The 21,519-nt window shown below is 48.3% G+C and overlaps 4 protein-coding genes across 10 annotated transcripts; 2 read left to right on the top strand and 2 right to left on the bottom strand.

Moving 5' to 3' along the window:
* Positions 1-78: 78 nt before the first annotated feature.
* selenbp1 (selenium binding protein 1) lies at positions 79-4,556 on the bottom strand. 5 transcript variants are annotated; one of them, XM_054783127.1, is made up of 12 exons: positions 4,409-4,502; positions 4,072-4,125; positions 3,637-3,749; positions 3,369-3,554; positions 2,512-2,632; positions 2,258-2,440; positions 1,868-2,049; positions 1,449-1,527; positions 1,149-1,270; positions 988-1,080; positions 779-897; positions 79-621 (listed from the first exon to the last, which is right to left on the bottom strand). In XM_054783127.1, exons 1-12 carry the CDS (start codon positions 4,410-4,412, stop codon positions 459-461), a joined length of 1,419 nt encoding a protein of 472 aa, XP_054639102.1. In that variant the 5' UTR covers positions 4,413-4,502; the 3' UTR covers positions 79-458. The 5 variants fall into 5 exon arrangements, with proteins under 5 accessions (XP_054639102.1, XP_054639103.1, XP_054639101.1 ...); XM_054783128.1 differs by lacking the exon at positions 3,637-3,749 and having other exon boundaries at positions 4,409-4,501; XM_054783126.1 differs by lacking the exon at positions 4,409-4,502 and having other exon boundaries at positions 4,072-4,219.
* A 705-nt stretch (positions 4,557-5,261) lies between these two features.
* Positions 5,262-12,601, bottom strand: pogzb (pogo transposable element derived with ZNF domain b). 2 transcript variants are annotated; one of them, XM_054783117.1, is made up of 19 exons: positions 12,501-12,601; positions 11,963-12,060; positions 11,833-11,883; positions 11,579-11,754; positions 11,420-11,510; positions 11,188-11,343; positions 11,023-11,109; positions 10,721-10,931; positions 10,463-10,608; positions 10,292-10,392; positions 10,040-10,186; positions 9,833-9,967; positions 9,564-9,760; positions 9,368-9,493; positions 9,226-9,285; positions 9,005-9,117; positions 7,205-8,836; positions 7,097-7,133; positions 5,262-7,017 (listed from the first exon to the last, which is right to left on the bottom strand). In XM_054783117.1, the coding sequence occupies exons 2-19, from the start codon at positions 12,054-12,056 to the stop codon at positions 5,271-5,273; spliced, it is 5,307 nt and encodes a 1,768-aa protein (XP_054639092.1). In that variant the 5' UTR covers positions 12,057-12,060; positions 12,501-12,601; the 3' UTR covers positions 5,262-5,270. The 2 variants fall into 2 exon arrangements, with proteins under 2 accessions (XP_054639092.1, XP_054639093.1); XM_054783118.1 differs by having other exon boundaries at positions 10,721-10,928.
* On the top strand, positions 12,278-16,435 carry si:dkey-23o4.6 (retinol dehydrogenase 13). 2 transcript variants are annotated; one of them, XM_054783133.1, is made up of 8 exons: positions 12,278-12,932; positions 13,175-13,367; positions 13,469-13,603; positions 14,106-14,297; positions 14,359-14,520; positions 14,596-14,715; positions 15,034-15,238; positions 15,319-16,435. In XM_054783133.1, exons 2-8 carry the CDS (start codon positions 13,241-13,243, stop codon positions 15,422-15,424), a joined length of 1,047 nt encoding a protein of 348 aa, XP_054639108.1. In that variant the 5' UTR covers positions 12,278-12,932; positions 13,175-13,240; the 3' UTR covers positions 15,425-16,435. The 2 variants fall into 2 exon arrangements, with proteins under 2 accessions (XP_054639108.1, XP_054639107.1); XM_054783132.1 differs by having other exon boundaries at positions 12,278-13,367.
* plekho1b (pleckstrin homology domain containing, family O member 1b) lies at positions 15,957-21,430 on the top strand. Its single transcript, XM_054783131.1, has 6 exons — positions 15,957-16,099; positions 16,481-16,627; positions 17,431-17,562; positions 17,652-17,756; positions 20,337-20,435; positions 20,515-21,430. Exons 1-6 carry the CDS (start codon positions 16,073-16,075, stop codon positions 21,163-21,165), a joined length of 1,161 nt encoding a protein of 386 aa, XP_054639106.1. The 5' UTR covers positions 15,957-16,072; the 3' UTR covers positions 21,166-21,430.
* Positions 21,431-21,519: the final 89 nt, after the last annotated feature.

Genomic DNA, 21,519 nt, shown 5'->3' with positions numbered 1-21,519 from the left:
ACTGATCACAAATACTTTTTTAATATTCAAAATTTATTAGCTGCATTAGCAGAAAACAGTTTCATTGGACCCAAGCTGTGCTATTGTTAGTATGCTCATAACAACCTTACATCTTTAATATACATTTAAAGTGCGCAGGTCCTTCATACCGACCACTATCAGGCTCTACAACACCTGAACCATTTTGTATTCACTATGTCTCTATGCATTCTTACTTGTGTATCTTGCTAGCTGCTGTAACAGGTGAATTTCCCTGCTGTGGGATTAATAAAGTACTACTACTACTACTACTAAGTGCAGCTGCTAGCATCCCATTATTAGTTATATTTTTATTGACTGCACATTTGAACAAGCTCCTTGTTTTGATGATAAATGACAGTAAATGTTTTAATTACATCTTATTCGTTTGTCATCAGGTTTGACTGACACACACCAAAGAAGCTCTGAATGTTTCAGGGTCACAGCCAGATGTCGGACGTACAGTCTCCTCCGGGGTATCTCAGCTCGTGAGCCAGCGCTGGCCCGCCGGGTTCTTTGCCAAAGTCCACCAGGAAGTTCTCATTGACAGTGAGACCCCCCTTCACAGTGTCCACATCGATCTGCATCATCACTGACCCCTCCCTGCAAGAACAGACACAACATTAGCCTCTGTTCTCAAAATTACTTTTTTGTACAGAGCAAATATTGTTTAAGCACTACATTACAGAATACTACTGCATTATTGACGCAGTAATGTTGTTTTTACGAGTATTAATGCAGTGTGAATGTGAGTACTGACCGGATCATTTCAGGGTAGAACTGTTTGTCCCAACCACTGTACAGTGACGTCGTTACATAAAGTCTGAGACCATCCAAACTTAACTGCAACATCTGAGGACCGCCGTGGACACGCATTCCCTATACGGGCAAGTACGCACATATAGATGGATAGATAAAAACGTAGTCCTATGTCAGATGTTTCTTCTCTCTAATTTCTGTCCGAGGTACCTGGATAAAACGGGGGCGGGGCTGCGGCTGATTTTCCAGATCCTCCAGGACCTGAACTGGTCCGTCAGTGGTGATACTGCCCCCCAAAAACACCTGCAGATAGACAGGTAAACTATCTGACTTGAGGGCTCCAGGTGCCAACATGTCACATGACATCAGACCTGTCCAACCAGTCGAGGCTTCCTTGTGTCGCTGATGTCATACTGTCTGATGTCCCCATGCAGCCAGTTACTGAAGTACAGAAAACGATCGTCCAAAGAGATCAGGATGTCAGTGATTAGACCTAGAGAGAAACATGAGATACAGGTGAGACAGCTAGGTGGGACAGACAGGTGAAATGCAGGTCAGATAGATCAATTGGACAGACAGACAGGTGACATACAGGTGTGTCACATAGGTGAGAGACAGGTGCGACGGTTGGGTGGGAGTGATGGGTGAGAAACAGGAGACAACTGACAAACCTGGCATCTCAGGTAGCAGCCATCCTTCAACTTTCTTACTGGGAACACTGATGACCTTCTCTGCGTCCCACTTTCCTGTCTGAAAAACAACATGGACCGTTGGAACGTCAAACCTGGGAACCTTGGACAAAGACTTGTGGACCGAGAAGGTGACAGAAGTGGACCATATCAAAACCAGATTAGCAAAGCTGGTCCTGGTGGGGGCTCATGGATCGCATGGTGTATGAGCCAGTTAATTATAGCGTGTAGTTTTTGTTATTTATGTGAGGTGCACACTTAATTGTTTGAAATTTAAAATCGTATTTACTGTATTTGTGTGGATTACACCTTGATTGGACACAAGTAAGCCAGGACTTCACACTGAGGCGTCACTCTGCATCGACACATGGACTGTGCCAAGAGGGTCTGGAGGTGCTCACCGGTGCTTTGTAGAATCGAAACACGTTCCCCCTCAGAGCACATCCCACAAAGCCTTCAGTAGCGTCAGGGTCATGGAGGAATCGGATCTCAAGAGGAATGGCGCCTTCTTCTCCCAGATCCAGTGACTGCACCCTCCTGTGGGTGGTCCAGTCCCAAATGTGAAGGGAAGAACCGTACTGGCCTAGAACAACAAGGAACGCCTGTTTGTTCTTAGGATACAGATTCAGCTCTGAGGCCCTTAATTGGACTTCTAGAACCTAAACTTCCATTTCTAGAGAATCTTGACTTGAGACTTGTGGAAAATGAAGCTAGATCTCCTAATGGTCATGTTAGAATTCAAAGCTTAGATTCAAAGAACAAAGAAAAGATTCCAAACTGTTGCGTCTTACCCTCTGCAACATGCGCAGGATTAAAACCATCTGCAAGAGCTTTGGGTGCCCCCCACTCGGTGCTGATCATCACATTGTGGCGTGGCTGGTACCAGAAATCATAACCAAAGGGGGCTGCTTCACCGGGGTGTTCCCAGTTCCCCATCACCTCAAACGTCTCACCATCCAATAGGACAAAACCACCTGAGAAGACAACACAGGTGAGTCCCAAAGTCTCTGTCATGAAGTGAGGCACTGTATGGTGCCAGTCGAACCTTTGCCTCCACCAGACGGGTCCCCCATACAGCTGATCAGGATCTGACCGCTTCCCAGACAGTGGGTGGTATGGGGGTTAGCCAGGCCACACTTCCAGTACAGATCTACAGGCTCCACTGTCTGAGAAGGACAGCAGAATCAAAGCCTCCTCATTAGCACTAAAACTTTAAGTGAAACCATCAAGACTCAGGACCACAGTACTCAGGCACCAGGAGCATAGGGGGCGCACCCCCTTTTCTACCTAAACTATACCTGTTCATGTTCATATGCTATATAGTGTAACCCGCCTGGTCCAGCCAGACCCATGTTCGGCCTAGGGTCAAACATCTGCAGATTGAGACATCAAGCTGTCAACTCGATGTCCAGCACAACTCTGAAGGTGCCAGGTAGTGGGGTTTGGCAACGAACATCCGCGCAGCTGGTATCTGTTACACTCACCGCCCTGAACCTCACTCACAGGCTGGTTACATTGGTGCTGTGACCTGGATCAGGTCAAGCCAGCCGTCCGTTCGGCTTGGGCTCCAATCAGAGTCCACAGATTGAGAGCCGTCAACTGGATGTGTCAAGGTAGGCTTGCCAGTCAGTGTGGCCATATTTTAATGTATAAACGTGAATGAACGAATACAAGTTCAACTTTATTTCCAAGTGTGACATTTGATCATTGCTATTTTTTACGACCTTGTTTGTGACTCGTTAACAAAGTCCATCGTGTCCAAGAGTAGGAGTAATATCTTTTCCTATGGGGAAAATGCTTTACTTGCCCTTACTTGTGGCACTTCCTACATAGGAGACAATATCTAAACCGGTTTTGTTTGTTGGGGGGTGGGGTGAAAGAAAGAAATTCTTCTACCCCCACCTTGTGGATTCGCGGCTCTCGAGGATCTGTGCCGACATCGACCACGTAGATTCGTGAGGAAATGAGCGCCGGCAGGATGAGACGGTTTCGTTTCTTGGAGGCGTCGCCAAAGCAGCTGCTGCAGGCGTTCCAGCCGCTGTGGTGAAGTTCGTCGTGAAGATTGGGCATTGGCAAGCGGTGGACGACCTTCCAAAGGAAGGTCGTAAGGAGACGTCAGGCAAAGAGGAGTAAAGGAAACAAGATAGAAGACGAAGATGAGGGTTGTCACCTGACAGTATGACAAAGATTTAGGGTCAACATCGACGGTGGCGAGATAGTCAGCTTTGCAGGTGGACGTGTTGCGGTAGATGCATGGCAGATACACTATTTCCTCACGAGGACCTAACACACACACACACACAGTGACATGCACGTACTGTCACATATACACACATGCACACGCAGTGACATGCATGCATTCACACAAACACAAACACACATGTGCGCACAGTGACACGTACACACAATGTGATGTGCATACAAACAGACGAACACACAGTGACACGCGCACACACTCTCACATCCAGGAATAAGCACGCACACACACACACCTACATACAGTGACGTGCACGCACTCACACACACACACACAGGCTCAAGCACACATACGGATTTGCACTCACACTGTGACATACTGTATGTGCCAATGCACACACAGTCTCACCCTTCATGGCGTCCAGCGGGCTGCAGTAGCCTGGTCCACATCCTGAACAGCTGGCTATGCACAAAGTCAAAAGCCACATGAGAACAACAGTGCTGTGCGTGTGGGTTCAAAACTCATGCTAGGTCAGCTTAGTTTTGTTACTCATTAGCAGCAAACATCAAGCTGTGTTGGGTGTGAGGTGTCACACTTACATAACATCCTTATACACACATACACGCGCACACACACAGCACGTAGCTGAAGTGCATAGCTGAAAGCTTAATGAAATGTTAGTGCTATCAAGTTAATTGTTGGCCAAGTTTCAAGTCCAGCGTTGGCGTACACGGTGTTCACTCACCCATGTCGAGGTTCTGGTCATGGAAAGATTCTCAAGGCTGTGAAGGGTAGAGCCCCCACACAAACATTTTTATGGTCTTGACCCACCAATAAAACGCAAGGGGCTGACCTGGAAAAGAAAAGTGGGTGGAGCTTCATGCCAGACTATTTTATGAGGAAGAACTCAGAAGTTGACTGAGGTCAAGGTTCACATCCGGACAGCAGTCTGCTGAATCATATGACACACTTTTAAAGAATTGTCCTATGTATTTTTCACAATTAAATCACCAAATTTTAACAATAAAAATGGTTTTATATCATAAACAGGAAATAACATCAGCATTAAACAGAGTATACAGGTGTCTCCGCCCGAGTGTCCACATTAGGTGCAACCCACCGTGATCTTGTGACCGGTGCTTGTGTTACATGATTGGCAGAAAGTTCAGGTCCTTTTTGCAGACCTATGCTATGGTACACACTGGAATTAGCGTAAGGTTGTAGCAACAACTGCATGGTAACAACCTCATGTTGCTCCATTTCATTCTTCAACAGTTTGTGCCCTCTGCTGTATGAGGGAACTAAAGTTTGTGTGGAGAGTTTTGATTGGTCCAGCTGGTGTTGCGTGAGCTTTGGCACAACTAGTAGCTTGAGCCTCTTAAAGACTGCTAGAAGCTAGCATTCAAGCTAACGACGCATTCAGCAGAGTAAGCTTTACACCTTGATTACATATCATCATCACCAAAAGCATAACGAAAAGGTGAAGTGATGACGCAAGAAAGTGATGCACCATCATTCTCGTCCACTAGGTCCTCTCCAACAGTCCTGCTGTTCGGTTTCTGATACCAGATGCTGCCCTCAGGAAAAGCAAGCGTTTTGAGGAGATTTCAACCGTCCATTCGTTCGACGGCGTCTGCGTTTGGCTCCACACCCTCCAACCTGCTCTTCGTGGTTATCTTCCACTCGTCACCGACTTGCTCTCCAATCATAATCCTGGTCTCTCTCCGCTCCTTTGTCACGTCCTTCCTGTCATCCTTGGCCTCTTTCCCTTCTTCCTCACTGTCCTCCTCGAGTGTCATAACCTTGTCTTTGATCTCACCATCCTTTTTTGTCTCTTCACCCTCAACTGTCTCCTCCCCTTTTTCTTCTGGCTCCGCCTCTTGACCACCGTTCTGTTCCCCCGCTGATGTCTCGTCCTCTTCGAAGTCCTCTATTTCCAGAGGGTCTAAACCATCTTCAGACGGTAGAAGTATATCTTCCAGCCTCTTGAGGAGATCCTGCTGGTTCTCCTCGTGGTTCATGCCTTCCTCCAAGTTGCTGTCACTGTGTTCTCGCCTAGGCAGAAGGCCCGTGAGCTGGAAGGACTTCCTCCAAAGCTGGCGAAGGTCTTTCAGATGCGTAAAGGCTTCCACCATCCAGTCGAGGAGAATCCCGGTTACGTTGTCGTGCAGTTGGCATGGTGAAGCTTCCTCCAGCTCTTTTGAGTTGCCGGCGCTGAACGTGGTCCAACGAGAGCGCAAGAAGCGTTGCAGTGCCGGCTTGATGCAAAGCAGCAGGGGCTGGAGGACGAAGGAACACCCGGCAGGGATCACGGCCGGAAGAGTGCCTGATCCGCTAATGTTGCTAAGAAACACATCTCCCGTGTGCTCTTGGTGTGGGTCCAACACTAACATGGACTTTTTGTGGTGAACTGGCCCAGAAAGATACTGAAGCCAAATCCTTTTAGTCCAGAGCTTAAAGGCCTCGGCAGCTGAGATGTTGTCCAAGTTTGCTTCCAACACAACAAAGTCCGGCAGAACTTTACGGGCAAGTTGCTTGTTGGTCAGCACCACAGCTGGCAGCATGGTGCCGTCAGCCAGTGCCGACAGGTACACTGTAATCAGAGGTACAGACCCTGTGAACTGCAGCGCCTCTGTGCGGTGGCTCTGATTAAGAATGCTGCTCAAATCTACAAAGAGGCAGAACTCATCCACCACAGCTACAGAACTTTCTGCAAGGTCATGAACCCGGATTACTTTCTGTGTGAACTCCCTGAAAGATCGGATTTTGTCTTCCAAAGACAGCGGCAGCACACAAGCCAGCGTGGACTTCCTGCCGGCGGAGGATGGGCCAAGCCTATACTGAAGCATGAAGCGTACAGCCCAGTCGTGCGAGATTCGGACGGTGTCGCCAAATGCTCCATTTTTCTTCAGCATGGACGCTTCACGGAAGAGGCTGCTCTCGCTGATGGGAACCTGCTGCTCTCGCTGGCTTAGCACCCATGCCACCATGCCCTCCTCGCCTTTACTGTAAACATGTTGTTTCCTTTGCTTCAGATGCTTCCTGGCCTCCTTCAGCCAGGAACGGATAAGGTGTGGCTCGGTGGAAAAGACGCGTGAAGCTTGGTGCAGTCCACCACACAAAGCTAGCAGAGCGACCCTCAGTTGATGGGGCGAGAGGCAGTCTTGTTGCTCTTGGGGGATGGAATCAGCTGACTGCCTGCTAATATCTTCAGGATATGGCGAGGGAGATGCGAGCTCTTCCTCCTTTATACATATACTTTCTTCCTGCTCATTCAGTCCCTCGTCTTCAGAGGAGTCCACGTCCTCCACTGGGGCCATATGGTCTTGAACCTCGGCAGTCTCGACTTCTCCGCTGCAACACAGAAAAAAACAGTACGAAGTGTCAGCAAATACCATGATGGCACATCAGCAGTTTGACATGATTCAATTACCTTTGTGGATTCTTGAAGAACCCCACTTTTGTTGAGCCTATTGAGGACAATGACAACTTTTAGCAGCAACTGGATCTTCAGATGACATTGGTGAGAGCAAAGACCTACCTTTGTTGAGAGGCGACAGGCCATGAAACTCCCAGAAACACTGTGGCTGCTTGCACAGGTTCACCCGACACACCACGCAGCCAAAGACGCTCTCGTGGCGAATGTTCTTTATGTTGCAGTTGCGGCACCTCTTTGGGCCAGTGCTGATTTTCGCCATCCTGTGTCGTTGTTGAATGGCTTCATCTGTCCTCTCTATCTTGGGCCGCCGCCAGCTAATGGTCTCCGACAACCTCCGCGCACACTTGGCAAGCTGGCAGCCAAGTTGTTTTCGGAAGTTGGCTTGTGTGAAGAGGCCATTTTGCACCCAGGCTGGTGGGTTCGCTTTGCGGCTCTCGCGCAACACAATGAAGGCGTTGACCACACTGAGGTTGACCATAAACCAAAACAGACCACGCCAGTGTCGGTCCTGCAGAATGCCACCAAGTGGGTTGCAGGCCAGTAGCTGCTTGCAAATGTCCACACCTCGCATGTTCTCCTGCAGGAGACGAAAGGCCATGGGCCGATTCATTGGATCTAAGCCCCCCACTTTGGTGTGAGACCGCCTCCACACAGTGTCCACTTCCCCCGCATCAGCATTGGTAGACAGGCAGCCCATCTCCTTGGTGTCCTTCCAACGTGTAGCCAGCAGGGGGCCAAGCCTCCTTTGCACAAAGTCCCCGGGTTTGTTCAGCTGCCCGTCCTCCCACAGCGCTCTGGGCAGGATGCAGCTGGGAGGTGGGAAGGAACTGGAGGCGTAGATGCCCTGCTCCAAAAGATTCTTCACAAGCGGGACTGATGTGAGTGATTTGGCTAAGTAGAGCTGATGGTGCTTGTCCTCCAGACCCTTCACCAGCTCCGGTACCACGCTGAATCCCACTTCCTGTTTCCAGTTCTCGCTTGTTTGGATGAAGAAGCGGTGGCAGTAGCCGGACTTGGAGTCACACAGCAGCCACACTTGAGGTTGGTTCTTGGAGTCCCCTGTGCCAAGGACTCCGTCTCCCTCCAGACGGGGCAGCAGCGCTCTGTCGATGGTCAGGCAGCAGTTTGGCCGATAAGCATCCCACATAGACCCGCCAAGTATGTCCAGCATTGGCCTAAAGATGTGCAGTGAGTCGTTTGGGTTGCTGGTGCAGCGATGCTCGTTCGTGGCAAAGCTTCCCATTCGAATGTTGGATGCCACTTGTTTGAAGCGCCCCAGCGTCATGGTGCGGTGAAAGGTGTGGCTGTTGTCGTGGTCACTGGAGGACCAGTATTGCGACAGCTCAGGAAGGTTCTGAATTCCCATTAGGATGCACAGACCGATGAAACCTTTGATCTCATGGGTAGTGACCGGAACCCAGTCTGGGCATCCAAAGCCCAGGTAACGGCAGATCTTTGCGTGGGTGTTGGTCTCGGTAGTGATCAGTTCTACGAGCGCTGCAGGGAAAAGCAGGTTGAAGTAATCGATGGCATCACTGTTTCCCTGCAGAGAGTGGTGAGGTCCGCTGGTCTCAGTGAAAGGGCGTACGCAAGTCGTGGTTTTGGGGTTTTCCAAAGGCCGTTTCCAACAATCCCCCGACCTCCAGTCCTCATCCTGGACTGGGTTCTCCTCCTCAGCTGACTGTGGTGGCTCTTCATCTGAAGCTGATAGCTGGATATCCAAATCGGCGGAGACTGGAAAGATGGAATACTTGTCAGGAGGAATACAGTACATGTCAGCAAAACAACAGTTTTTGCTCTTTGTATGAACCAGACGGTTACAAGAGCAGTCTAAACACAGTGAACATAATGACGTAAAGACAGGAAACAGGAAGTCAATGTGAACACTGTGAAGGGACTCACTTCTGGAGCGACAGGTGGCACTACGGTGCTCCGGGTTGACCACAAGGTGCTCGGCCATCTTGTCCGCAAACGGTGACGTGAAGTCACAGCAGGAACACCGCAGGAAGAAAGGACTGAAACACAACAATACCTTGACATGATGAACTATTTCCTGATTCCGAGCGACCAAACAGAGAGGGTGGAGTATTGCTGTCACGCCCAATCCAATCATGGAGTCTCACCAGGGGGGAGGCAGCCGATGCAGAGGAAGAGCTTCACCTTTGGAACGCGGCACGTGGTGGCTGCAATCAGACCACATCAAGCAATGGGGTGAACCCAATGAGGACCGCCCCGCCCCTACCAGGACAGTGGGTGTGGTCTTACTGGATCATGTGGGCTGCGTAGGCTCTGGAGCAGCAGCTGCTGTAAGCACACAGCAGACAGCGCACGTGTGTGGGAAAGTGGGCGGGTAGGTCCGAGGCCTCGCTTCCACACTCCAAGCACACCAACCTGTCAACAATGCACTGTTACACTTACGAGCCTGACTCCACATGGCAGTCGTACGGAGGAAAGCACTCACCTGATGTCACGGACGCTGGCAGGCCTCATGGGGGGCGACTGGGGAGGTTTGGACAGTCTCCTGAGGGTCGAAGAGTTCTGCTGCTCCGTCTTGATCTTGATTGGCTGGATGAGGGAGGAGGGGTTCTGCAGGAGGTGGGCACCACCCCCAACCGATGTCAATGGAGACCTTTTCCTGCTATACATCCGGATGGTCACCTGCAAACACAAGGGGTCACTGATGACTCGGCGGGCACAAACCTTGCTGATGTAGCGGAACAACAAGCTGACCTTTGACCCCAGTGGTAGACCTTCCAGTTTGGCAGGTCGGCGGACGCTGTGATGGTTTTCCAACTTGTGCTGTGTTTTGTCCTTGAGGAAGACAAACTGCAGACGACACCTACTGCAGTGGAAGGCTTGACTCATCTGAGAAACATGGGACACATGCTGGTAAACGACCACACGCTACACACCATGTGCTCATGCGTGCACGTGTACCTTGTGTCGCAGCACGTGCTGCTGGTAGCTCGCCACGTTCCTGGTCACTTTCAGGCAGAAGACACAGAGCAGGCAGTGTGAGTCTCTGTGGAAGGTAGCAAAGTGCTGCAGGACGTCCGAGTAGAAGGATGAGCGATAGGAACACACCTGAGAAGTGTGACAGTGGTCAATAATAATAATAATAATAATAATAATAATAATAATAATAATAATAATGCAAGTGACCGGTCGGAGCAAGGGTCAGAGGTCTACCTGGCAGACATAGGGCATCTCTCCTGGTTTGTGGTTAGACCTCATGTGGTTCAGGAAGGCTGACTCGCTGTCAAAGGACCACTCACATATGCGACATGTGCCTGCAGAGAAAAGACACACGGTCAAGCAGATGCCACAACATATGAAGGCATTTGCTTTGTGCACATTTACTTGAGGAAGGGGCGGAGCCGTGCACGAGCTCCCGGTGGCTCAGCAGTTGAGTGGGATTCGAAAATTGACGAAAACAAAACGTGCACAGCTTCTTCACATCTCCTCCTCGGATCAGCGGAGAGTGCTGCAGCATGTGTTGCACCAACCTGTGTGCACAGCCAACACATGTGCGTGTGTGTAGCCTGACTTTTCCAAAGTGATTAACATCACCTCATTCATAGAACACCGGTTGCACGTTACACGTGCGTGCACTCCCACCTCAGGTTGTTGTTGACAGGGTGGGAGCAGACTTGGCAGGTAAAGCTGGAGGCTTTGGATCCCAGGGGGTGTGGCCTCCTTGGACCTTGGCTCCCTTCCAGCGTTCCATAGTAGAACTCATCCACACTCAGGACCACCTTGGGGCGTCCTGGAGTCGGGGCTGACGTCCCACTTAGGAAGGTCACTTTCGAAGGGGAGGAGCCAGGCGCTGCTGAGTCATGTGACACCCACACAAACAGATCCACTTTTGCTTCAACACCAGGGTGCGGTGTCACATGCAATGGTAAGATTTGAAGACATACTCATGCTGCTACGGGGGGGCATCGCATTGGTCAATCCCGATGACTCTGAGACTTTGGCCCCACCCACCTGAGACATGTGTGGGCTCACTAGAAAAAAAGACACCAAATCAATCAACCAATCAAACAACTGAAGTCATATGCCGCCCCACCACCCAAACCACTGACCATGACCCGCCGTGCTGGAGTGAATGGTCAGCGCAGTGGGCAGATGCATGGAGGCAGGCTTGGTGGGAAGTCCGGTGTGTGTAGAGGAGAGCCTGGTCTGGGGGAGGACAGAGGACACGCCCACATCGGGTCGCACCAATGGACCAAGCGGCGGGCCTGTGCAGACAGGAAGTGTCAACAATTCAAAAGCTAAGCAGATTTGTTCATGATTAAAAACCTTGGTGCCATTTACTGTGTATCAGTGTGAGGGGCCGGACCGGCTGAGCTGATGGTAGGTTAAGAACCAGAGAAGTACCAGGCCTCATGGTCTGCAGCGGGAAAGCCTACAGGGGAATGACAAGCATGTGACCTCACACTTTTGGACAGGCTGAGGTGCATTTGTTTTGAGTACCTGCGCAGTTAAAAGAATGGGTGTCGCTGTAGCAGAAGCACCAGGGAGGAGGAGCGCCCCCCTATTCGTCTGTGTCAGGATGAGAGGAGGGGCCTGAGAGACCAGGGGCGTGGCACAGGAAGAGGAAGAGGAGGGGGGAGGAAGAGGAGGTGGCATCAGTGATGGTGATGATGATGCTGAGAAAGACAAAGACAGAGAGAATTTATGGTGAATTACTTTGACGCATACTCATGCATGCACACACTCACTCTCACCTGGAGCAGGTGTGATCGAGGTGCCACTGCAGGGGGGGGGAGCCTCAGAGGCTGCAAGAACACACAGCAAGCCTCCATTGAAGACAGTCTTGGTTTTGTGCGTGCGTGCGTGCGTGCGTGCGTGTCTTACAATAGTCAACGTCGTCTTCCTCCACGCTGTCATCCACCTGTTGCCATGGTTCCAGCTCCTCATCCTCACACTCCATAAACAACTCTGTGTCCATGTTGCTATAAAAACAACAGAAGCCATCAGGACGTCATTGTCAAAAACATTTTTTTTGTTGCAAGGAATTACGGGATACCACTTGTTAGCACTATGTTTTAATGAACATTCTAGAAGTGGTTGAAGTTGACCATAACTGCATCTGTTGACAACCATGTCCGGCAGAGGGCGCTGTGAAACACATCACTACCTTTGCTCACCTTTGCTCACTGGTCCGGGCGACTAAGACTGTGCGCGCCAAATGACGGAAAGGAGGGTCTAAGTAATGTAAACGGAAATGGAAGACCGGTTCCTTTCGGTGCGCCGTAGCACACTGTGCTAGCTGTGGTGCATTCGACTTCTCAAGCACCGCCCCTCCGGTGCACCGAGCGCTGCCTAAATGCTCTGTACTGCTCTGTGAGTGACGCGTACCCAGCGCGGCTGAGGCGAGCCTAACCTTTCTTACCTGCGCGGAAATGTGAAGCCAGACAACAGAATATGGACGAGCGCGCTTCGGTTCGACAGAAGACGACAGCCTAGGGGTGGGACTTCCGGTTAATTTTTGTGTTTGTACCGCAGAGTGGTTCCTGTTCACGTTCTGGCTACGTCATTTCCTTTTAAGGCGTTATGGTCGTGATTGTGCTTAGGTCCGCGGTGTATTTGCATTTAACTGGACCGAGTTCGACTTCGAGATTCCACTGAAAAAACTAAATGTAAAAAGCACGGAGGAAACTCACAAGCAACAAGAGAAAGGCACTGGTCAGGCCGCCATGTTGGTTTTATTGTCAAGTTTCTGGGCGGAGCAACATGCTATGACGTCAAAAGAAAGCCTGACGTCGAAAAGAAAAATTAGAGCAAGACTGATTTTTCATTAGAATCATCAATGGATTGTGTCAAGGTGATGTATATGTATTTCTGGCGAATTTCTAAAATGACACATGGAGAAGGGTTGGGCTTTTGAAGACCGATTGGACAAATCCTTTGTCATTTGACATAGGTCAAAGGGTCAAATGGATAAAGTTGTTTCTGGCTTCAATGGTCACATGATTGCTGCATCCGCTGTTTGACAGGAAGTCATGTGGTCAGTGTGTGTGTGTGTGTGTGTGTGTGTGTGTGTGTGTTTTAATCCTATGTAATCAGATTTAATCGGGCCTGGCTCCCTCCTTGTCCTGCCCTGCCTCGGCCCCCTGGAACACTCTCTGCACCATGAGAGCTGGGACAGGTGCTGCTTTTCTGGTGCTGCCATGGTCCGGCGGGACAGAGGCAACAGTGGAGGAGGGTAGAGGGGGTGTGCTGGTTCGTGGTGGGGCACTCCTGGGAGTATTTTTGATATGTGAGATGATCTTTTCATGAGCAAGTTCTTATGTCACCATCCATCATCTTCTCATCACCACCGGCATGTGTGTGTGTGTGTGTGTGTGTGTGTGTGTCCAGGTGTGGCAGTGCTGCGCAGGTGGATTGCAGGTGGAGTGTGTCACAGTTGGGAGCGTCAGGACGGGAAAACGGTGGTGGTGACGGGCGCCAACACGGGCATTGGCAAGGAGACATGTAGAGAGTTGGCGCGGCGAGGTGAGCGGGTATCCATTATGGTTAGGTCTAGCAGGAAGTGTCCATCTAGTCGTGATCTAAAGCACAGGTTCTCAATGGGGGTGCTTGAAGGAGCTCCAGGGGTACTTGAGGTTCTTGCTGATGACAAAAATATGAACAATCCAGAACATGCTAGCTCATCCAGAAAAATCCATGTTAAATATTAAAGTTTATAAATGAATAAGTCTTTGCATGTGCACAACTTTATTTTTTATTTCTTTGTTTACAATTGTTTACAAAAGTTATTTTCTGTGTATTTAAATTATTTTTTTTATTTTTAGCACAGATAAGCACTATGTGGACAGTAATAAATCAGATAGTGGTGCTTTTTTGTCTCTTAAGGAGGTACTTGACTGAGAAAAGGCTGACAACCAGTGTGTAGTGTAGTGAGCACTCTCAACGCATGATGACATTACACAGGTCAGAGTTGACAGGAAGCCGAGTAATTCTGTGTGAGCTGATTACAAAATAAATCCCCCAACAGGAGCGCGCGTGGTAATGGCGTGCAGGGACCTGACGCGGGCTGAGCGAGCTGCCGAAGAGATACGCAAGTCGACGGGAAACGGGAACGTGGTGATCAGACATTTGGACCTGTCCTCACTCTACTCTGTCAGACAGTTTGCCAAAGACTTCCTGGACAGCGAGGACAGACTGGACATCCTTATTAACAATGCTGGTACATACAGTATGTCTGTGTGTCTTTGTGACGTCTGTCTTACTGTCCCCTCTGTCTTCAGGGGTGATGATGTGTCCAAAATGGCTGACGGAGGATGGTTTTGAGACTCAATTTGCTGTCAATCATTTGGCTCACTTCCTTCTGACCAATCTGTTGCTTCCTAAACTGAAGAGCTCCACCCCCAGCCGCGTGGTGACCGTTTCGTCCATCGCCCATCGGGGTGGTATGACCTCTGTCCGCAAAGCTTCTGCTGTTTCTGTGACTTTTTTTTCTTGAGCGTTTGTGTTCTCGCCCTCAGGTCGCATCAACTTTGACGACTTGTTCTTCAGCAAGAGGCCGTACAGTTCGCTGGAGAGCTACCAGCAGAGCAAGCTAGCTAATGTGCTTTTCAGCAGAGAACTGTCACGACGCCTTCGAGGTCCACAATACACACACACTGGCTACTTCCGTGCTTCCCAGTGTGACAATATGACATATACTGTACAATAGCGTGTTTGCCCCCTCCCGGATTTCTTTTTTTTTTTTTGCATGTTTGTCACACTTAAATGTTTCAGATCATCAAACTAATTCAAATGTTAGTCAATGACAACACAACTGTACACAAAATGCAATTTTTAAATGAAACGTTTCATTATCAAGGGACAAAAAACCCCACAGTCGTCTAGCTGGAGTGGTGACATCTGCGCTGTTTATGTGCTACATAAAGTTGACATCCCTCTGGCGTGTCTGGCACCAGGTTCTGGAGTGTCGTCATTCTGCTTGCATCCGGGTGTGATCCGGACTGAGCTGAGCCGCCACGTTGAAGGCTGGTTCCCCTTTTTGGGAGCTGTGCTGAGGCTGCCCTCGCTCCTGTTCATGAAGACGCCGTGGCAGGGCTGCCAGACCAGCCTGTACTGCGCTGTGATGCCAGGCCTGGAGGGCCAATCAGGGAGCTACTTCAGGTGGGAGAGGGACAAGGCTCGCAAACTGGCTAATGTGAGTTGTTCGTTTTGTCCTCAAAGCGATTCCTGCTCCTTTTCAGTGACTGCGCCGTGAAGGAGGCAGCGCCGGAGGGGCGGGACGATGAGGTGGCGAGCAGGCTGTGGCGAGAGAGTATGCGATTGGTTGGATTAAAAGAAACCTGCTAAACTCTGACCTTAACAGTAGCATGACATGAATAACACCAGTAAACAGTAAAATCATTTGCTAGCTACAGCAGCTATTGCTAAAAAACAAAAAATGAAAAAGAAAAACATGACAGCTGAAAGGTGTTAAATTTCATCCCACCTGACATTTGCTTCTATGAAGGTGGGGTCACAGGTTGTTTGTGGGGCAAGGTCAAGAGTTGGTTCTGTTGACAGCTGGTTACTATGGCAATAGAATAGAATAATGGAATAATTCATTTGGTGTGTGCACGTGGACCACGTCCCATTTTCAGATGCAACTATGATTGACACCAATCGTGCAACGTCGCACTATGGCCACTATATTAGGAACACGCGGCACATGTGCCAGCAGGGGACGCTGTCGGACTGCCGAGGAGCCGCTGAGCCAGCAGGAGGCAGAGGAGAGGGGGTGATTGTGAAGATGATGACGGTGGGGGGGTTGAGTAACCGGACACCGAGTGTTGGAGCGTCTGCTGTCCGCACACAAGACATCAGAGTCGGGCAGAAGAGACGTGGAAGATCGGCGCTGAGTTGAAGGAAGTTTTAGGTGCTCGATGGCGGACTTGGGGTCGCTTTAAGCAACTTCGCAGTGGACACATAACGGACTTAGTGGATAAAACAGCCACAACAATGAAAAAGAACCACTTACCGACTCGGGTGAGTGCTCGATTGGACCGGTACCGACAGAAACTGTTTGACAACAAGATTAAAGACAAATAAAGTAGGAAAGAAAGAAGCTCGACAAACAAAAGGCTTAAGGATTAGTTCGGATATTTTATTTTGAACACGATGTCCTGAACACAGCTTCCGCTTTTCAAAATAAGACAATTGTAAATGTATGGAGTTCCAAAATGAAATAAACATAACGCCTATTAAATAAGTGCTTTGAGTGTGAAACTTTTTACATTATAAAGACGAAAGTCAATCAATAATGCATTTTGTTTCATGTTGATTATGCAGCAAGAGGAGACTATTTCACCCACAGTTATTGTTCTTCAATGACCAGGTGTTTGATCAACTTCCTGTTTCCTGCGTCAGGGTCCACACGAGTCGGAGTGGCAGCTCGGCCAGCCTGAGAGAGTGGGTTGGGTCAGAAAGTTTTGTGGCAAAGGAATCTTCCGAGAGATCTGGAAGAACCGCTTCATAGTCCTGAAAGGGGATCAACTGATGATCTGCGAGAAGGAGGTGGGTCTGAAGGGCGTGGCCAGCAGCTGACTGGCAGCTGTCACCTGACCAGCTGGCCCAAGAGTTGACCGCTTTAACGGTCATCACATTTAAAGGCACAGGACTCATTTATTGTAGGCACCACCCTGCTCCTGGTCCTCATGGTCCTGATACTCTCTGGTTCGAACTGCAGACACTGTGTGCACTTTCTTTGGCAGCGTCACATTACACAGCTCAGGTGTCACTGCTCAATGACTCGGGAACCAAGACCCTTCATGTCGTCCAATGATCCCAGTAGAACCTTGTGGCAGTTAACATAAATATGTTTTCACGATCAGATGTGTCATCTAACAAAGTAATGTCCGTTCATGATTTGTAACATAGTGTGTGTATATGCTGTACACATGTACAGTATACACTGTGTACATACTGTGTATATGTATAAATATATACTGTAAATACTGTGCTGCATACTCTACATATACATAATGTATACTGTATATACTGTGTATGTGTACATATACATACAGTATGTATTTATACGATAATAAAACATACTTGCCAATCAGTCATTTAGTCTACTGAACCCTGTTTTTAAACTAGAGGTTAAAGGTCACAGATGTAAAATGTGCAGTGGGTAGCGCATGCACACACTCAGAGTATGTGTCCTCCCAGGAAGTGCATCCATTTAAAGCGGTTTAATAATTGATGCTATGGAGAAAATGTGTATGTGTGTGTGAGAGCGAGTTTGAGAGAGAGGGTGATAGCTAGTAGATAGTTTTCATCGTTGTTATGATACTTCATTCTAACGTCTGACTCCATAGGGGAAGGAAGTGGGTGATGAGGTTTTGGACCTGTGTGATTTTGAGCGTTGTGAGGAAATGAGGAATAACAAAAGTCGCAGCAAGAAGAACCACAGCAAGTTCCGACTTCAGCGCCGCTCGCCAGGGAATGAGGTAAACACACACGCAGAACTTCATGTGGGCCTGCAAACACACATTAAATGTATGACTGTCTTAGCATCGTGTGTGTGTGTGTGTTGCAGGTTCCTAATGTGCTCTTCCTGGCAGTGAGTCCAGAGGACAAAGAGTCCTGGATCAGTGTGCTCAATGTTGCCATCACTCGGGCCAAGAACCAAATCCTGGATGAGGTATACACACACACACACACACACACACACACAACACATGCAACAAAATAAAAGAGCCTTGACAGCAACTCCCCCTGCACCCCCACCCCTTACCTATTTAAGAATCATTTTCATTTTGTGTTTATGTAAATGGAAAAATATTTATATACAATGTATATATGACAATGGATAAACTGTTTACTGTACTGTATATGTGATGTGTTTATGGGAATGGACAAACTCATTTACAGTATATATGATGTGTTTATGTGAATGGACAAACTACTGTTTGTGTTTGAATGGTCAAATTCGTAAATATATGTGCTTATGGGAATGGACAAACTAATATTTACAGTATATATGATGTGTTTATGGGAATAGAAATGCTAATAATAATACAGTAGTATACAGTATGTGATGTGTTTGTGTAAATGAACTAATATCTATATATGATGTGTTTATGGAAATGGGCAAAGTAATATTGACAATACACTCCTGATCAAAATCTTAAGAACAGTTGAAAAATTGCTAGAATTAGCATTTTGCACATTTGGATCTTAATGAGGTTTTAAGTAGAGCTACAACATGCAAAAGCAAGAAGGGGGAGTGAGACAGGAAAACATTTTGAAAAAGTAATTTATTGAAAACAATTAAACTGAAATAGTCTGTTTATCAGCTGATCAAAAGTTTAAGACCACAGGCTATAAAAGCCAAAATCTGCTCAAAATTGTCATTTTCTGTCAGGCATTCACACTGTCATGCCCTCCTGATGGCTAAAGATTTATCTTTTTGAACGTGGTCGGATTGCCGAGCTGCATAAGCAAGGCCTCTCGCAGCGTGGCATTGCTGCTGAGGTTGGGTGCAGTAAGACAATCATTTTTTTTTAGAGACTGAGCATTATGGAACAAAAGAGTCAAGTGGTAGACCCCCGCCCCCCCCCCAAAAAAAATCACACCTTCGCTGAGCCCGAGGGTCCCATTGGCTATCCATCAAGACACAGGGTCTTCGACCCAAATTAAGGCCCTTACCGACTGCAGCGCAATAACCATCAGACGGCATCTGGGGGAAAAGGGTTTAAAAAACAATTCAAAGACCTTGCCTCCTTCAACGCCACAAAACTGCCCGTTTAGACTTTCCCAGGGAGCATCAAACATGGGACATTGAAAGGTGGAAAAAAGTTTTATTCTCTGATGAGAAAAAATGTAACCTTGATGGTCCAGAAGGCTTCCAACATTACTGGCATGACAAGGAGATCCCACCTGAGAGGTTTTCTACCTGGCACAGTGGAGGGGGGTCCATCATGATCTGGGGTGCTTTTTCATTCAGTGGAACACTGGAGCTTCAGGTGGTGCGGGGTTGTCAAACGGCAGGTGCTTATGTGCAGATGTTGCAGCGGGCATCCCTCATGACTGAGGGCCCTCGTCTGTGTGGTAACAGCTGGCTTTTTCAACAGGACAACGCTGCAGTTCACAATGCTCACTTGACCAAGGACTTCTTCAGGGAGAATAACATCACTCTTTTGGACCATCCTGCATGTTCCCCTCATTTAAATCCCATAGAGAACATTTGGGCATGGATGGCAAGGGAAGTTTATAAAAATGGCCATCAGTTCCAGAGAGTTGATGCCCTTCGTGAAGCCATCTTCACCACTTGGAGCAATGTTCCCACTAGCCTCCTGGAAACACTCGCATCAAGCATGCCCAAACCCATTTTCAAAGTGATTAACAAGAACGGTGGAGCTACTCATTACTGAGTCCTGTTGAGAACATTTTTTGTTCTGGTTTGGAGAGTTTTTTGTTAATTTTTGAGCGATGGTCTTAAACTTCTGATCACCTGATAAACAGCCTATTTCAGTTTGTTGTTTTCAAAAAATTACTTTCTCAAAATGCTTTTTTCTCACTCTCCCTTCTTGCTTTTGGATGTTGTAGCTCTACGTAAAACCTCATTAAGATCCAAATGTGCAAAATGCAAATTCTAGCAATTTTTGTAGAATTTAAGATTTTGATCAGGAGTGTATATATATGATGTGTTTATGTGAATGGACCCCACAACTCATGAGGCTAAGCGGCATAGAAAATGAATGGGTGGATATGTGAATGGACAAATTAATAGTCGCAGTATGTGTAATGTGAGGATAAGCGGCAAAGAAAATAAATGGATGGTGTATGTGTTTATGAAAACGGATAAACAAATTTTAATGCGATGTGTTTATGGGAATTGACCAACTAATATTTACACTATATATGACGTGTTTATGGGAATAGGAACGCTAATAGTTATAGTATATGTGATGTGCTTGTGTGAATGGACAAAGTAATATTTCCAGTATATATGATGTGGACAAACTGCTACAAAAGAAAAGTGATGCAACTCCTGGATCATGAATGAAGTATGTTGAAATATGGTGAGGTACAATGAAGTATGATAAGTACGTACAACAATGGTGACGTATGGTGGCCCAAAAGAGTTTAACTGTAACTGGTACTGGACAGGTAGTCCCCAGTAAGGAGTGGGCCAGGTCCATAGGTAGGGCGACACCATGCAATATGCTACACTACTCTTGCTATGTGTAGAGATCAAACATGTTGTTCTGCATTGCAGGTGACAGTAGAAGAAGCCCACCTATGTCACCTGACTCGAGACCGAGCAAAGATTCCTCACAACCGGCGTCTGCCAACCAGAAGTCACCTGCTTGCTGTGGTCAGTCTCAGAGCGACAATACCGCTGAACCAAGTCTGCCATGTTAGAGTTTTGGTGTCAAATGTCTTCTGTCTTCCAGGCGTCCTCCTCAGAAGGGATGATGACTTTGGACCTGATTCAGGAGGAGGACATTTCGGCACCACCCGGCAACTGCAACGGCTGTCAGGTCAACACGGAGAAGTCCCAGTCCCCCTCAAACTGTCGCAGGTCCAGAACTGATGGAGCTTTCTTCAGCAGGACTGCCAAAGCCTCTGGGAAGTCACAAAGTCTTCCTCGGGAGGGGGCAGTGGCCTGGGAGCAAATGGATAGCAGCTGGACATCCGGGTCAGCAACAGCCTTCAGGACACCAGACAAGAATCGCTGCGCCTCCATGGATGAGATCCTGGGCCATTCAGAGAAGAACCGGACTACGTTGACACCTCACACAAGTGCTTCGACTCCCATCAGCCGCCTGCAGGAGCTCATCAGCCTCAAACTGGCACAGACGGAGCGGCTCCTGGAGGCAACACAGAACCAACCAGAAGGCGAGGCCGGGAAGGCGGCGGACAAGGCAGAGGAGATGGGAGCAAAAGCAGAGAGACTCCTAAAGGAGGCGGTGGAAGCCCTGGACCAGGCCCATGAGGTGCTGGAGGAGGTAAAGGAGCTCAGGGAACTGTACCGCCAACTGGACACCTCAGGACCAAACAGAGTCCAAGGACCGGAACTTGAACAAGCAGCATTCATAACCTGAACCGGATGTTTTTTTTGGACAAACTTGTTGCACTTTTTGCACCCACATGGGCAAACGTCAGGACTTGGCGGAACCACAGGTCCTCGCGGGTCGCCATCCAACTGGACCCAGCGCAACCAGCTCGCCGTGTTTTCATGTGCCATGAAGGCAGAGTTGTGGACATGGTCACCTGATTTGATCTCATGTCTGTCATTTTGATGCGGTCAATAAAGGTCCAACATTGGTATGCTCAGCTAATGCTACTTTACCTCTGAATAATGTTAGCACTACAAGGGTTGAAGGTCAAAGGAGCGTTCAATAGTTTTTCCAAAAGCTCCATGAGTGAATAAATATATGAATATTTAAAATACATGT

This window comes from Dunckerocampus dactyliophorus, chromosome 7 (genome assembly GCF_027744805.1).
Source record: "Dunckerocampus dactyliophorus isolate RoL2022-P2 chromosome 7, RoL_Ddac_1.1, whole genome shotgun sequence".
Lineage (NCBI taxonomy): Eukaryota > Metazoa > Chordata > Actinopteri > Syngnathiformes > Syngnathidae > Dunckerocampus > Dunckerocampus dactyliophorus.
Note: the sequence above shows the minus strand (reverse complement) of the source record. Positions and strands in the feature narration are given on the sequence as shown.